The following is a 15,412-nucleotide window of genomic DNA, read 5'->3' as shown; positions in this document are numbered from 1 at the left end:
GGGCATGATTCTTGCCTCAGTCGAGCTCGGATTCAATGGCCTGCCCCACGGCCCCAGAGCTAGAAATGGTGGGGCAAGTTTAGAACTTAAGTTTACTCCATAAAGGAGAATCCGTCCTAAAGTGTATGAAAGCCAAGATGTGACTTTGAGGAACTCATAGTCTAATAGGGCTTTTCCACTTCAGTTGGCTCTAACATGTGAAAGAATTCTCTCTAAGAACGTGGCCTGGGTTTAAAGAAATTCAGTAACGTAAACTCAGTATTTTATTTTTCAAACAGCCCAGACCTCACCCAGCTGGCTTCAGGCCTTGGGAGTTGGAGAGGGTGTCTTATGGAGTTTTGGCAATGCAGGACATGCCCAGTTTGTTGGGGAGTTCCTCTGTGCAGGCAGAGCCATGGCTGTGTTCTTGGAATGGGATTCGGGTTTCGTCCACAAGTAAATGCACATAAGGTGCTTTTGGCTTAGGCACCAGGGCGTAGGGTCTGTGGTGGGTGAGCAGCACCCACACTTCGTAATCCATCTCATGGAGCCCCTGGGGCTGGTGATAGCTCTCAGCAGAGGAAATATCATCATTTCAGTTTTAAACATTTAATGGTGTATAGATATGTGAAGTATTAACATCTCTCATTTTGTGAGAGAGAAGAAATAGAAGAACCTAAAAGCTTTTTTTGTCTTGCCCTCTGGCCTGAGATTCCATGTTCAACTCAGATTTGAAATGCATTCTTTATATAGTTGGTATCTTGAACAGCTCCTCTTCTCCCCTCTGCCCTGTTCTCTTCTCTCAATCATCTCCTCTCTTTTTTCTTTCCATTCCCTTCTCTTCCTTCCCCCACTTTCTTTCCATCTGTCTTTCCCCCTCTTAAAGTTCCAACTCTCCTTATACATGGTGCCAACCCTAACACACACAAGAGAAAGATATGTGGGAAGACTCTTGTCATTGGACCACTTGTATGGAAATCTGGTTGCCAAACAGTAAGTAAAAACACTCTAAAGGAAAAAGTGACTCTTTACTGCATATCTAGGAAAGGGTAGCATCCCAAACTATGAGTCAGGTCTTGAAGGGTAGAGAGAGTGTGTACTTTCATCATCTCTGGGTGCCAGGAGCACCAGGAAGAGGCAGTGAGGACAGTGGCAGGCATCCGAACTTGGGTGGTTGTTGAAGATTGGGGGATCCCCACAGGGACAAGGCAACCAAGTGCTGGCTCAATGATCTGCATAATCCCAGAAGCTGCCCACGATTAGCAAGCTTTCCCTTGTAAAAAGACACCTGCTATATGCCCTATTTAATAGTGGTGAGAAAATGACCCAGAAAGTCCCCTATGGTGTGAGAAATGTCTCTTTCAACTTAATGGGGCACTGTGGGATTTGGTGATTTTTAGTAAATGTCAGTTAAGCTCTGTGGTCCAGTTTGCCAATCTGCTTAGATTCAGAGGAGTTTAATCTCCCATAAAAGTGTGGCCAGTGGAAAAGTATTCAACAGAAAGTACTCAGAACCTTCTCTATAAACACAATTAAAAAGCCATCATACTGTGTATTGCATGCCCAGCGCGTGCCTGGTCTCAGGCTCTTGATCTGTTTCATCCTCTTTATGTCCGCAGCAGTTCCAGAAGGTCAATGTGGATATGCCCATTTTTCATAAGGCAAGCTGCTGTTACAAGAGGTGATGTCACTTGCCCAAGAAGGCGAGTGATTGAGCTGTTTTGCTGGCTGTCCCTCCTGGTGGCAGACGGCTCAGTGCTGCTCTGACCTTCAGTGTACTTATCCCGTCCATCCTCTGCCACGTCGTCAGTCTGGCTTATAGATCAACTAGGCCTTGGCAGTGATCGAGAAAGGGCTAGGGTAGAGGCATCTGTATAAGAGAATCATTTCTATTTAAAAGCCACATCAATCTGAATCTTAACAGGTCTAAATAGGGCTGCATTAGGCCAATAATTTCATTTCCTTTATGATGAAGTGCAAATTAAAGCAGGCGCATCTGAGCAGCCTTGGAAACAACCTGGGATTTTACATGTTTCGTGTTCCCTACTCTGAAGCTACAGGGAAGGTGTTGGTTTAGCTGTCACTGTGCATTGGGGGGTGATGTCGATCCTCTGTCCCTCTTTCTAAGGAACTCGTTAAGCCATTAAGAGGTAGCATACAAGGCACTTGTGCAGTTTTTCTTTGCTGGTTGGACTTATTTTTCTTATTTTCTTGGCTCCCTTTTCAATCAAGCTATTTATTTCTTTCAGCACTGCTTTATAGAGTACCCACCTTTGCTAGGAAATAGGTGCATTTTATTCATTCTGCTGAGACTTCATTTTCTGTTATTAAATGGAGATACATGAGGACAGATTTACAAAATGCCTCATCATACAGCAATGTCCTACCTCAGGTTCCTGTAACAAAACACCATAAACCAGGTGGCTTATCATTTCTCACAGTTCTAGTAGTTTCAGGTTGGAACTGAGGGTGCCAGCATGGTCAGTTTGTGGTGAGAACCCTTTTCCAGGTTTGTAGACTAATGACTTCTCTCATTGTATCCTCACATGATATAAGGGGTGAGCTCTCTGGCCTCTTCTTATAAGGGCACTAGCCCCATTTATGAGGACTCCACTTTCATGAACCAGTTATTTCCCAAGCGCCCCATTTCCAGACACCATCACATTGGGGATTAGGTGTTAACATACGAATTTGGGGAGACATAAGCATTCAGTCCATAACAAGGACATATGAAGACACCTCTATGTTCTTTGAGCCTTGGTCACTTCATTATAGTAAAACTTGCCTTAGGGATTTGTTATGAGGGTTAATGAAAGTAACACAACTGAAAAGCACGTTGGAAGCTGCAAAATGCTACATAGTTGTACGTTATTATGGATAGGTAATAATTGCCTTATATTACATAAATAAAATAGTACTTATAAATAAGAATAAATATTATTTATTTTAGAATACTTCTATATTTTTCCAACTGCACAGTTTATGTTTTGAGTGATTTGGAGGACTTCACCCATTTGTTCCCCACAATAACCCTGATCAATGGATGCAGTAAGGTCTCTTAACCTCATTGGATAGATTGTCTTCCTGACATCTAATTAACTTTGAAACAGTGTTTAGGGATTATGGTAGGTTTAGAATACATTGGAGGATACAAAGGTAAACAAGTTCCTTAAAAAAAAACTTGATATACAGCACAATTTGGATTAGCACATTTGCCTAAACTTCCAAACAAAGTGTTCTTCCTAACACACATGGCATGCAAATAGCATCTTTCAGGAGAGGGAGATTCTGTGGGCACTAGGAGGTCCTTGTAGAAGGAAGGGCGGTTTCTGTCTTTTACTCTTTGTTCTCTTCATTGTTTCCAGAAGAGGGGGCTATGGAAAGCTTCACTGAGGAGAGTACCTGTGGACAGGTGAATAATTGAGTAGACGCTAAATTCCAACTAAGGAGCACTGCCCGCAGCATCGCAAGTGACTGACACAAGATTACGTAGCTTGTGCAGGATTAAATAAGACTCTTCGTGATACTAGCCCAACTCAGTGAGCAGAAATAGTTATGTGACGGGGTCTCATTTGTCTGTGATTTTAAGCCTTGGAAATTGGAAGGCTGTTTGGGGCCATTACTTTTGATGAGCAGGACAGACACCTGATAGGGCTGCTGTTACAGGACAGAGTTGGAGTTCACGGGCTCCTACTGATTCTTGTTTTGCAGAGAGCAGCAGCCTGCGTTCAGCCTTTGTCCACGACAGCACCTTGCATAGCCGAGTCTTTCAGATCCTATACCGGAATGAAGAGGTGCCCATAAACGATGCTGTGATCTTCCAAGCCCATTTGCTCTTAGATGGTGAAAGGGTAAGTCGTGACTCTACTGCCAGCCACACATGGCTGTTCCCTGTCATTGCTAGGTAAATGGGAAATGAAGGAGAAGCTATAGATTTACTCAGAAATCTAACAGATAGGAATTTGCGATTTTAGAATGCTCATGTACTTATTTACATATTCATTTTTTTACTCATTCTTTCATTCACATACTTGCTCATTCCACGTAGCCTCAAGTGCAAGCGGTCTCCATTGACTAACTTGCGGTCTCTCTTATTCACTCCACACTTGCCTATTTGTGCATCTATTCAGGCACTCTGTCAACAGTCAGTCAGTAGATGTTTATTGAATATCCACTTCTTGGAGGGCTCTGTGTCGGCCCTTGGGTGAGGGACAGACTGATGAAGGCAGTAGTAGGTCCTCTGCATAGAAGGGGCTGATGGTTCAGCAGGAAAACAGATGTATAAACAAGCACCCTGGTAGATGCACACTCTCCTGGCTGTTTGTAGAAATTAAATAAAGGGACACCGAGGATGGATACATGAACTCTGTGGGGATGATGGCAGTGGTGCCCCTCAGTGGTTTCACAGAGGAGCTGGCTTTCAGATGCACGTGCTGAGTCCATGAGAGCGAGAAAGAGGAAGAGCATCTTATGAAGGGGAACTGCGTTAGCACAAGCCCAGAGGCCTTGGGGGCTTCATTCTGCTTACTGAAAACTTGATTGAAAATTACCTTTTTATCAGATTAACACGTTTCAAAGGAATATCTAAAGCCCAAACCATTGCTCTCCCTCCCCATGCTCATCTCAAATCTCTGTTGCCACATTCCAGCTGATTATTTCCTGCTAGAAGACCTTTAAGTGGTGTGGAAGAGTGTTCCTATTGTAGGAGAATCTGTTTGGAGCCTCCTAGTCACATATCCTGCGGGAGTGCACGATGACTCCTACCGGGCATCTGATATCGTTCTCCTCTCATGCCTCGTGTCTTTTTGTTCACATCTTTTATGATCTAGGCAGTGACCAGATTCCCCTGTGTGGCTAAAACCGAAAAGCTGTCACTCACTCATTCTTTACATAGTAATCTACCCATACATCAAAGTTTTACTGAGCACCCACTAAGTACCTACTGTGGTGTTTTGGGGCTTATATGAAAAAAAAAAAAAACAGTCATGTCTGTTCTATCAATACACCATGCCCAGCTCACGAGTTTATGAGATACACTCCTGAGAGCAAGAAGAGGTACATGTGCACCCCGCTGGAGGTCTTGTGAAGCTACAGTTGTCCCCAAGTGGAAAGGACCACATGACAGTCCTGCTGAGCAAGACTGGCCATTGCCTCATGACAGATACTCAGATAATGAGATTGTCAAGGGCTCAGCACAGTCTTCAATGCAACCTTCACAGCTGTTACACTTAGTTTAGGGAAAGGTTCCCTTGAGTGTTAAGAAACTCTCAGGCAGGCTGAACTCAGGGTCAGCTTCCCCAGTTAAGAGAACCACACTCTGTTTCTCATGGGGCATTATCCTTTGGCCTGTTGATCTCAAAGAGCTACCTTGGCAGAGTGACTATGACAAACAAATGATGGAGGCTGGGTTTGGGCATCATTCAGGTATCCTGGCCATTATTCCATCTTATTTCCATCAGCATCTTGCTCCTGTCCCTATGAGTGCAAAGCCTTCTGTTTGACCTTTCCCAACACTCAACTTCAGCTCATGTGAGGTTGTAACCAGCCTTAGTTCTGAGGTTGAACAGGGAGTGTGTTTCACAGTACATGTTGTTTTCTTCTGCATATCAATTTCTTTTCTCTATAAGCTGATAAATTTGTTACTGTGTTGGGGTAATCCATATGGCAGCAAATAGTGTAATAGCTAATCATTGTTTCCAAATCAGTGACAATTAAAGTTAATTGAATATGTCCGTAAAGACTGTATATTTGGAATGGCTACATGAGCTCTTTTCCAGTTAATATCTACTTGCTTATGACAACCAAAACACTTCTTATGGCCAGGTGGCCAGAAAATATGTTCATGAATGTACATAGAAATCATTGTAAATAGCAGAGATTTATGAAATGCATGTCCATCAAGCTTTGTTCCACATGCTACAGGGAATTGAGGCATGAAGGAGATTCAGTCCATGTAGTGAGGTCCCAGATAAGTGCAAGAGGTGACCATGGACAGAGACAGAGTTAATCACAGGTTAAGGTGTACTATGTGATGTTTTCATAACAGTTACAAAGAGTGAGTATGAAGACAATGTGGGTGTATACTCTGTGTAACCCCACAAAAAATTTGAGAAGGTTTAAAAATTTATAGAACAGTAAAAAGAAAAAAAAAGAAATATTTTTACAGGCAGAGATATGTGGATGAAAAAAACACAAAGAGGAAAATAAAGCCCAGGTTAAGTGTAGCAGACCAAAATGCACAAGCATCCTCTGGGCATTTGTTAAATACTAACGGCCCCCCACACAGTTAGTGCTGAGCTCCTAGTAGCCAAGGCAAAGATGAAAGATGCAGTTATTAACAAGATGCTTAACACTCTGAGGAAGAAGATGAACATATTATATTAATATATTTTTAAAAAATCTTTGTTAACAAGATTGCATTTGCATTGGCTTAAAAAGGAAAAGCATTTCCCAAAGTGCTACGTCTCGGTGCATCACAGTCCCCTGGCAGTGCTTGCAGAAAATGCAGATTCATGAGCCCATCCCTGGCCTAGTGATTCAGACAGTGGATATTTGTTTGGAGGGAGCAGGGATTGATTCAGAGCTTTGATAAGTAGGGCAAGGCAGGATTTCCATAGGAAGCACTTACGAGCTCCTGAGACAAAGGACAGCAAGGACAGTGAAAAGCACAAAAGTAGAGAGTGGGTTTGAGGAAGAGGCACAGACACATAGCTGGGAAGGAAGGTGGAAGACATGGCATGGAGCCCCACAGAGACCCTTTCAAAGGCCATACGTTTACCCTGCAGTGAAGGTGGGAGGCTCCTTTGGGATTCCAAAGGAGAAGAGCTGGGATTTAGAAAGATCAGTCTGCAAAAATATGGAAAATGGTGCCCAGGAGACCAAGGGAATAGATGCAGTTGCTGCTGTGGTCCCTGAGGGTGCTGGTGAGCCCCATGGCAGAGAGAGTAGCTGTGTGGATGGGTACAGTGTGGATTGAGAAGGATGAGCTGCCTGGCAGCCAGTGCAGCTCACAGAACTGGGTTGAGATCCAACATGGGGGGTGGAGGACATTGTGTGGAGAAAAAGTTAAATGGAAGTTGACTGTAAGATTTGGACATGGAATGGGCTTGGAGTCACCCTTGACAGTCCAAGGTAGTTGGGAGAGGGAAGGTTTCTATTGGGGAGCGATGGGAATTCAAGTTGAGTTATAATAACAATCACGATGAGCTTAACGCAAATAGCATCTTATACTTCTTAGGTGTGTGCTGTGTGGCAGGCATCGTGCTGAGTTGTCTGGAACATCTCACTGAATCACGGCAACAGCATTATGATATGTTTCATTATTCCTGTTTTACAGATGAGAACATAGAGATTTAGAGAAGTTGTTTTCCAAAGTCACGCCACCAGGAATTGGCAGGGCTGGGATTCAGACTAGGCGGTCCAGTCGTAAAGTCTGTGTTTGTGGCCAGCGTGCAGGACCACTGTGTGGATTTGGTGAAAGAATGGGTCCTTCATGTGAAAAGGACAAGTAATAAATTGGAAATAATGGCAATAATAATAACTAACATTTATTGAGATCTGTGTGAACAAAACCCTTTGTGTATATTTTCTTATTTGGTTCAGACAACAGCAAAACTATGGAGTAAGTGTAATTATTTTACTCCCATTTTACAGACGATAAAACAGCAGAGGTTAACTGGCCCAAGGTCACAGAGATACTAAGTGGTAGAACTAGGAGTTGCACCAAGGTAGGTTGACTTCAAAAGCTGCCTTCTTAGCCACCAGGCTGTGACAAAGCTCATGAGAGAAGTTAAGAATGGAGGAGAAAACAGGAGTCCCTTTTGTGAGCAGAGTTAAAACCGATCAGTGAGAGAATGTGCAACCTAGAACACAGAATTGACCATGGGAAAAGGCCAGTGAAGTGGAGCCCTTGATAGGATCTAGGATGTGGGGCTCACTAACTAGTTGAGTTTAGGAAAGCGACTTCACTGCACTGAGCCTCAGTTTCCCCATTTGTAAAATAACTTGGTGACTCATAGTTTTATGTACATTAAATAAGATATTATATGTACAATGATAGGTGATTGCCTGCCACATAGTAACTCTTCTGTAAATATTAGCTTCTTTTGTTATTTTCACTATTATATAGAACTGCTTCCTGGTGGTGAGAAAATGACCCTTGAAGGGAGGTGATATCTTTAATACAGAAGAGGGAGGCAGAGTAAAGGAAAAGCACGTGTGTATATGTGCACCATGTGTGTGTGTGTGTGTGTGTGTATGTGGGTGGGGCAGGTAGTTAACAGGTGACCATAAACTACATGGTGGGAAAAGGGGGTGACTTCATTCTGAAGTATCTTGCAAATAAGATTCATTGAGGCATCATGAAGTCATAGCCAGGCTCAATTTAGCCACAGCTTGTCCAAGCCATTGATTTCTCTCCAGTTCCTAAGGAATTGCAGCAAGTTTAAAACTGGAGCTGACAGTGAATTTTCATTACTGAGGCAAATGCGTGCTCAGAAGGTGGTGGGGAGGACTTGCTTTGCCGGTCTCACTTCCAAGGAACGGGTGGCAGGAGACTGTGTTGCTTTCCTTGTGTATTTGAAGCAAGGTTCATGATTATGCAAAACAAAGCTAGGAGAGGAATTTATTTATAGCACTTGGATTCAGCAAAATGTTAACTTTTAAGTGTTTTTTTTTTTTTAACAACAAATTTTAAACCCTGGAGACCTAAAGATAAATTCCATCCATATGTCTCTGCCTGAATTATGCTTAACCAGGGAGACGTTTTCAAAGAGGCCTTTGGATAAAATATTTCTGTCCCTGCAGGATGAGGACGTTCTTGCAAAGAAACAAAAACAAAGGAAAAGGTTGGGGATAGGGAGGATACATTGATACTTTCTATGTTGCAGGCCCTATTCCTGGAGCAGGGGATCCAGCAGGAATTAAGACTAGTCTCTCCCTTAATGATACACAGATTACTGGGGCCACCAGGCAGGAAAATAGCTGGGAGGTTTCAGCGCAGGCCAGATGGGCATTGTCAGTGACTGCAGCGAACCAGTAGTGGCTGCAAGAGCAATTACGGATCCAAACAGCTTTCAAATACCAGCCCAGCATTGCCACATCCAGGATTTTTTTTTTTTTCAGAAGCTGAAAACGTGTAATAAAAATGTGAAATTGCCTGGATTGTAAATGGTTGCTACTTGTTCAAAACATTTTTAAAAATACCATGGGGACTAAATAAAACATGTCTGGAGATAATACTTGGCTCATGGGCTTCCAGCTTATAAAGCTAAAAAAAAAAAAAATACAATTGCAATAGGAAGCGTCAAATGCTAAGAAGCAGGCTTTCACGGTTACAGAGGAGAAGGGCTCCATCCAGTCTGCAGTGGGGAGGGGGCAAAGTCCTGTCACACGTGTGCAGCACCGATGCTGGATGGCCCCACTGAGTGCAGGTGGTGGTAAGATCTGATATTTACCAAGCAAGTCTCCCTTGAGGTGGAGATGATGGTGTTTAGCATGGGAAAAGAAGAAGGAGGGGTACCATCTTTTAGGTATATGTGAGAAGCTGGCAGGAAGAACAAAGATTCCTATGGTAAAAAGTACTTTTTTAAAACTAAGGATACAAGCAGCATGGACAGCATGTGAAATGCCAAAGTGTCTTCAAGTATAAATGGTTAAATGCAATGGATCTCAAGATAAAATTGTAGGAGCTGCTTTCTCATGAAGTTGCGACATCTTGAGCAGTAACAACTTTTCGGAGTATCAGCTTTCTCCTCTACACAGGGGTACAGTGGTGCCTGCCCTCAGAGGGCGCCTAAGGGTTGGAGATAACATCACCTCTGACTTTATCTTATCACTGGCCAAGTGGAGTTTCACTGTGAATCGTTGCTCCATCCTTCTCCCAAAGCAGATGCTACGGAACACTTTGGGACTCTCTACTTTGGCCCCAAATTAGATTCCAGATCAAATCCATGTAGGTAATGAGACTCTCAAAAGTCCTGCAATGAGTAAACTTGCTGAGCCTTTTTTTTTTTTTTTTTTTTGCGAATTGTCTTTTCCCAAGCTGGCTGTGTAAATTTCTTCCTAGTGTTTTCTTTGTAATATTCCCAGATATCCTGTTCATCCAGAACTTCATGGAATATGCATGGAAATGCTGCTTTAAGCATAAGTGACATTAATTTTGTGATGAGATACTGTTTTTCTACTGTGGGAAATAGACCAGCTAAATATTTCACTTGGACAAGATTTGACTCCTGAAATCCCTTGGATTTTGTTTCTCTTACAGGTGGAAGATGCACTGAGTGAAGTCGATTTTCAACTCAAGGTGGACCTGCACTTTACGGAGAGTGAACAGCAGTGAGTGTCCTGGAAATCCTTGAGTTGTAGCAGCACGATTCTCCCCTCCATCCGCCCCTGCTCCTGGGGCATCTTCATGGCCCCAGAATGCCCCCCACATGCCGGGGTCCTGAGGAACTGTGAGGTCCCTTACCCAGGAATGTGGGCTGAGAATGACTGCTTGGTCATTTCAAACTGCGTGCATGTTAGGCAGGTAGTTCAAATACTACATACACAGAAAATTCCTGACTTCCTGGATTTATTAACTGGCACCTTCTCATGTCTGACACATTTTTATGCTTTCAATGTGGTCTTAATTGGGGGTGTTAGATTAATCACCCTATGGGGCTATAAACCTCAAAGCCCCTTCTGAATCAAAGGAGATTCTGCCAGGATTCTGCATCTTCGTACTAGATACCTGCTATTGTGTTTCAGCTCTCTGAAAATTGAAAATCCATTTATGTGTAACCTGCTGATTAAATAAGCAGGAGGCAACTCTCTTCTTTCTCATAACTGCTTCCTTTCAGCCTGTGGGCTGGCCTCTTCCTCCTACCCTGGGGTGAACTATCATGCCACTGAGCCTCTCTGGGTTTTTTCAGGTAATAAATAAATCATCCTTTTCTTAAGTATTAAGAAGCCCAGTCAAGTGTAATGTCAAAACTCTAAACTCTCATGCAGTATATAGCTTCTTTCTGTTTCCCCACCCACTTCCTGGTCCAGGCTGTCCCAGGGTAGGAAAGTCCCAGTGCAGAAACAGGGCATGGTGGGGGATTCACATCCTGCTCCTGCCATTCCCCATCTGTAGTTTGTGGACCTTCCAGGGTCAGGCACAATGAGGAGGAGGTGGAGGAAGGGGCAGGGGTTCATTTGTGAGCAGGGGCCTTCGTGTGGTAGATACTGAATCACCTTTAGGATTTTCTTGTGAATTCCTTGGAGATATACCTGTTAGGCAGCCCCTCCGACCCTCAGCAGGCCCCATCCCTGCAGTTCTCTGATATAATGATGCCTTTTGTGGCTGCGTGACTCCTTCCTTGCAGGAAACTATTTGGGACATACGCTTCTCCAAATAACCCACATCTGGCCTGTGGGAAATAGACACAGGCACTTTAACCCCCATCCCACATTTGTGGGGAAACCCCTCTGCCATGGCTGCTCGCTCTTCCTTAGACTAGTCTAGCCACCCTCAGCTTCTCTCCTGATAGCCTCTACAGGATGAGTCAGGCACCAGGACCTATGTTCCCTTGGTCCTAGGGGACACAGGGTAAGTTCAATTGAAGACCCTCTTCCTTTGGCTTAAGGTACGGGGAAGAAAAACTTTTTATTCCTCTATTAGAAGAATCTCTGCACACATGACTACTCTTTGCAAATTAAAATCAGTCCTCACTCTGGTCTCTACCACCTCTTCAGCAAATGCCTCACCTTTTCCTCTGCAGGTGGGGAATCAGGAGGCTGATGCACCAGCACTGGTAGAATGGGCCAGCACGAATCCCTTCAAAGTTCAGACTTCCTCTCAGGACTTTCTCCCTCTTCTCAATGACTGCTCCATCCCTGAAATCTGGCTGATTGTTATGAGAGGGTGTTCATAAAATGAGGAGTTGAGTCAGAAGGGATATGAACCAAAGATGGACTTTTTTTTTTTTATTTCAGCATATTATGGGGGTACAGATGATTAGGTTACATATGATGCTCTTTCCACCCCTCTGCCCCCCAACTCCGAGCTTCAAGTGTGTCCTTCCCTGGGATGGTGCGCATTGCACTCTTTGTGTATGCATATACTCATCCCCTATGGACTTCTTATGAGGTATCAGAGACCTGACTGTGTCTGGGAATTGAGAACCGACAGCTGCTGATACATGGCTGGGCTCCTCTAGTCTCTGGGCAGGCAGAGGTATCTGTCCATGGTCCTGAAAAAAGTGTCTGGGCTCCAGATCACAGATTTTTCACTTTTTTCTTTATCTGCACACAAGCCCCTCTGGCCATCTGCCTCTCTCATCACATCTACTGCTTCCCTGGTGGGACAGTGAATGCCTAAGAAATCTTACCTGCTTCACACCATCCCCAGAACTTGTTCTTGTACCACACTGATGAACCCAGAGCCCCTAAAAGAGACTGGTCTTCTTCCCAATCTATAAACTCAGATGTGAGGTCCCTGCCTTCCTTGTTCTCATATCTTCCCTCAACCATTTGGGATTTCTATCATTCACTCCCCCAGTAACCACTCCTGTCCTGTCTTTCTGTGCCCACTTCCTTCAGAGACATGCATCCATAGCTCCATGGCGGACCATTGCAGTTGATTGTAGAACCTACCATTGGTTCCAAACTCAGCCTAGAAATCATTCTCCAACCAGCCCTCCAAGTACCCTAATAATCAGCCACCACGTACAGAGCAAATGAGAACTTCTTGCCAGTAAGACAGCAGTTAAAGGGGAGCCCGTGTATAGGAGATTGACCCAAAGTGTATGAAATTCAACCATCTAGGGTCTGTACTCATAAACTGTAAAATATTGGGGAAGTCCTTGCACTTTTATAAGTCTCAGTAGCCTCATTTATAAAGTGAGTATCATCACAGAATATAAAACTCAACAGTTGGTTACAAAGATTAAGAGAGAGAATATATACAACAAGCCAAGTGCATGGCCTGCTGAATAAATGTCTTCTTCCACTTTATGGCTTCCTGGATGCAAGTGAGGCCGGTCTTTGATGTGTCATTTCCTTTCCATAATAACAAAGCACTTAATAACAATCAGAGCAGGAGGTTTTCATGAAGTACAAGATTAGCTAAGAGAAAAAGAAACAAAAACCCAAAAAAAATGAAAAAGCCAAAATTTTTTCATTTTTATAAATTGGGTTCAAGGATGATATGGTGTCTGTAGCATATCCTGGGAGTTGACATTCGGTTTTGAAACATGACTGCATTATCTGGCTTCTTTTGGAGAAGCACAACATCTCGTTTCAGGGATGATGGGTTCCCCAAGTCCGTCTTGTTCGGTCTCTCAATGCAAGTGGAAGCATTCTGCTTCCTGGAGCATTTGACCATGTCCAGAGACATTTTTTGGTCGTTGCAATTGGGTAGGGGATAGGGGAGGGGAAATAGCAGAATGGAAGCAGGGGCTTCGCTTCTGAGTTTAGTCTGGGAAGAAGGTCACCCTCTTTCAGGGATGGTGTGAAGCAGATTCGATCATCACAATTATTTACTGGCATCTAGTGAGGAAAGGCTGGAGAAGCTGCTGAACACCTTACAACACACAAGCCAGATCCCTCCACGACAAGGCATCATCTGTGTCCTAAGTCAGTACCACTGAGGTTGAGAAACCCTATTCCAGTCAGACCTTGCCTTTGTACTTGTTACTCTGCAAAGGCCCATCAGCACCTGTTTGCCCAAGCACGGGAGCTCATTCCTTCTTGTCATAGTCCATCTTGCCGCAGCAGTTCTGCTGATCAGGGAATTCTTGACTTAAAGGAGCACTTCATCCTTGTGAGTCTTCCCTCAGTTGACCTCTTATTCCTTATAACCACCCAGAAAAATCTGAGTCTGGATGGAAGTTCAGATAAAGAATATTCTTTATGCCATCTCTTCATTTCCAGGCTAAATACCAGGGCTCTTTCCCTGTGTGTTTTTATTTGTTTCATTTTTTGTTTGTTTTGGTTTTTTTATAAGAACCCAGGCTTTCTCCTCTCAGTGCTACCAAGTTTCTCCTCCTTCTCTAAATTGAGACCTCCCTCCCTGTAGGAACTAAGTTTTATCTCCATTTCAGATAATATTCATTTCAGAGCACAGAAGAGTTATCACCTCCATAATTCTTAGTTCTTTATTCCTACTGATATGGCTTAAATTCCTATTAACAAGTTTTTGCCATCTTTGCTACCCTTACATGTATTTAACCTCCTGTTATTAAGGCCCTGGTGATATTTCCATGAGTTGTAGGAGCCTGTGTCTGAATAGATTCAAAACAACATTGAGCAGTAACTCAGAATCTACTGTCGAATCAGAACTGGTCTGGCATTTTAGCTTTGCCATGTGACTTTGAACAACTTAATTAACTCATGTTGATTTTACTTTCTCTCTATAAATGGAATAATACTGGTAAATACCTCATAGGATTGTCATACAGATTAAGGGAAAAAATACCTTTCTCAGTTCATAGCAAGGCCTCGATAAGTTATTGCCAGAATTAAAATGCATATCAATATTAATGACTTTCTGAGATTCTCCGCCCCCTCCCCATCAGGTTTCTTCCAGGTACAAGAGGAGACCATTTTTCTATTCTATTTATAGAGTCACACTGGGCTGCAATTATTTAGTTGTCTCTTTTATTTGGCATTCATTTGCATGCAAGCAACAAAGATTTCAAGGAAGCAAAGTCCTTGGGTTTGGTCTTGGGTGGCTGCGCCCTTCACCTTGCCCTTTCTGTGCTCCAAATATTTATCCACGGAAGAAGAAGGAGCATTTCCTCCCTGCTCTACTCATGAAAGCTACTCCTTCCAGGTTTCCCATGTGCTGTGGTTCAGAGAAACTTACAGAGCTCAAACCACTGTTTTCCAGAGATTAGCACTGGGTCCTCCTGAGGGCTACCATGGCTGGCTTTTATTTGGACAAGAACCAGTCCCCTTTTTATAACAGAAGACACTGTCAAGTCTTGCCTGCAGATTGGTTTGTCTCTTAGGAGTAAGACGCATACTAATTCCAAAATGCTGGGGCAGTGGTGAGCAAATCCTTGATGAAATGGGTCAGACTGTGTAACCACTGGCTCCGGGAGCCATTGATTCAGCCAGTCCATTGTTCATTTTGATAAGCAGACATTTGACCGGCTTCTGTGGCATGCCAGGTACGAGGCTAGGTGTTGAGGATATAAAGGTGAATTAGGCACGGTCCCTGTCCTGAAGAGGTAGGAATCTAATAGAAATCACAGGCTCACACAGTCAATATGGCATTATAAGTGCCGTGTTGGACGTCTGGACATCTGGGGGGAATAGGAGAGAAGTGTGGGAAAGGAGAGCCAGAAGGATTCAGTGTGGGGATGAGCCTTGGAAAGCAAGTTCGAGTCTCTTATTCATCACTGACACATGGGCTTGTTGTCCCAGATATGCCCTGTAGAGCTATGTGATATGCAGTGAGTTC

General features: G+C 43.6%; 1 protein-coding gene across 2 annotated transcripts in view; it reads left to right on the top strand.

Moving 5' to 3' along the window:
* Positions 1 to 15,412, top strand: part of FAM135B (family with sequence similarity 135, member B) — a 190,859-nt gene that overhangs the window by 88,854 nt on the left and 86,593 nt on the right. For both annotated transcript variants that reach the window (XM_012647995.1, XM_012647994.1), the window contains 2 exons: positions 3,691 to 3,830; positions 10,244 to 10,314. Coding sequence is in view for 1 of the 2 variants with exons in the window: in XM_012647994.1 (XP_012503448.1) it covers positions 3,691 to 3,830; positions 10,244 to 10,314 (211 nt within the window). In the remaining variant the exon portion in view is untranslated. The remainder of the gene's footprint in view (positions 1 to 3,690; positions 3,831 to 10,243; positions 10,315 to 15,412) is intronic.

This window comes from Propithecus coquereli, unplaced genomic scaffold, assembly GCF_000956105.1.
Source record: "Propithecus coquereli isolate 6110/MARCELLA unplaced genomic scaffold, Pcoq_1.0 Scaffold28, whole genome shotgun sequence".
In the NCBI taxonomy this organism is placed as follows: Eukaryota; Metazoa; Chordata; class Mammalia; order Primates; family Indriidae; genus Propithecus; species Propithecus coquereli.
The sequence above is the reverse complement of the archived record's forward strand: the minus strand, read 5'-3'. Positions and strand labels throughout refer to the sequence as shown.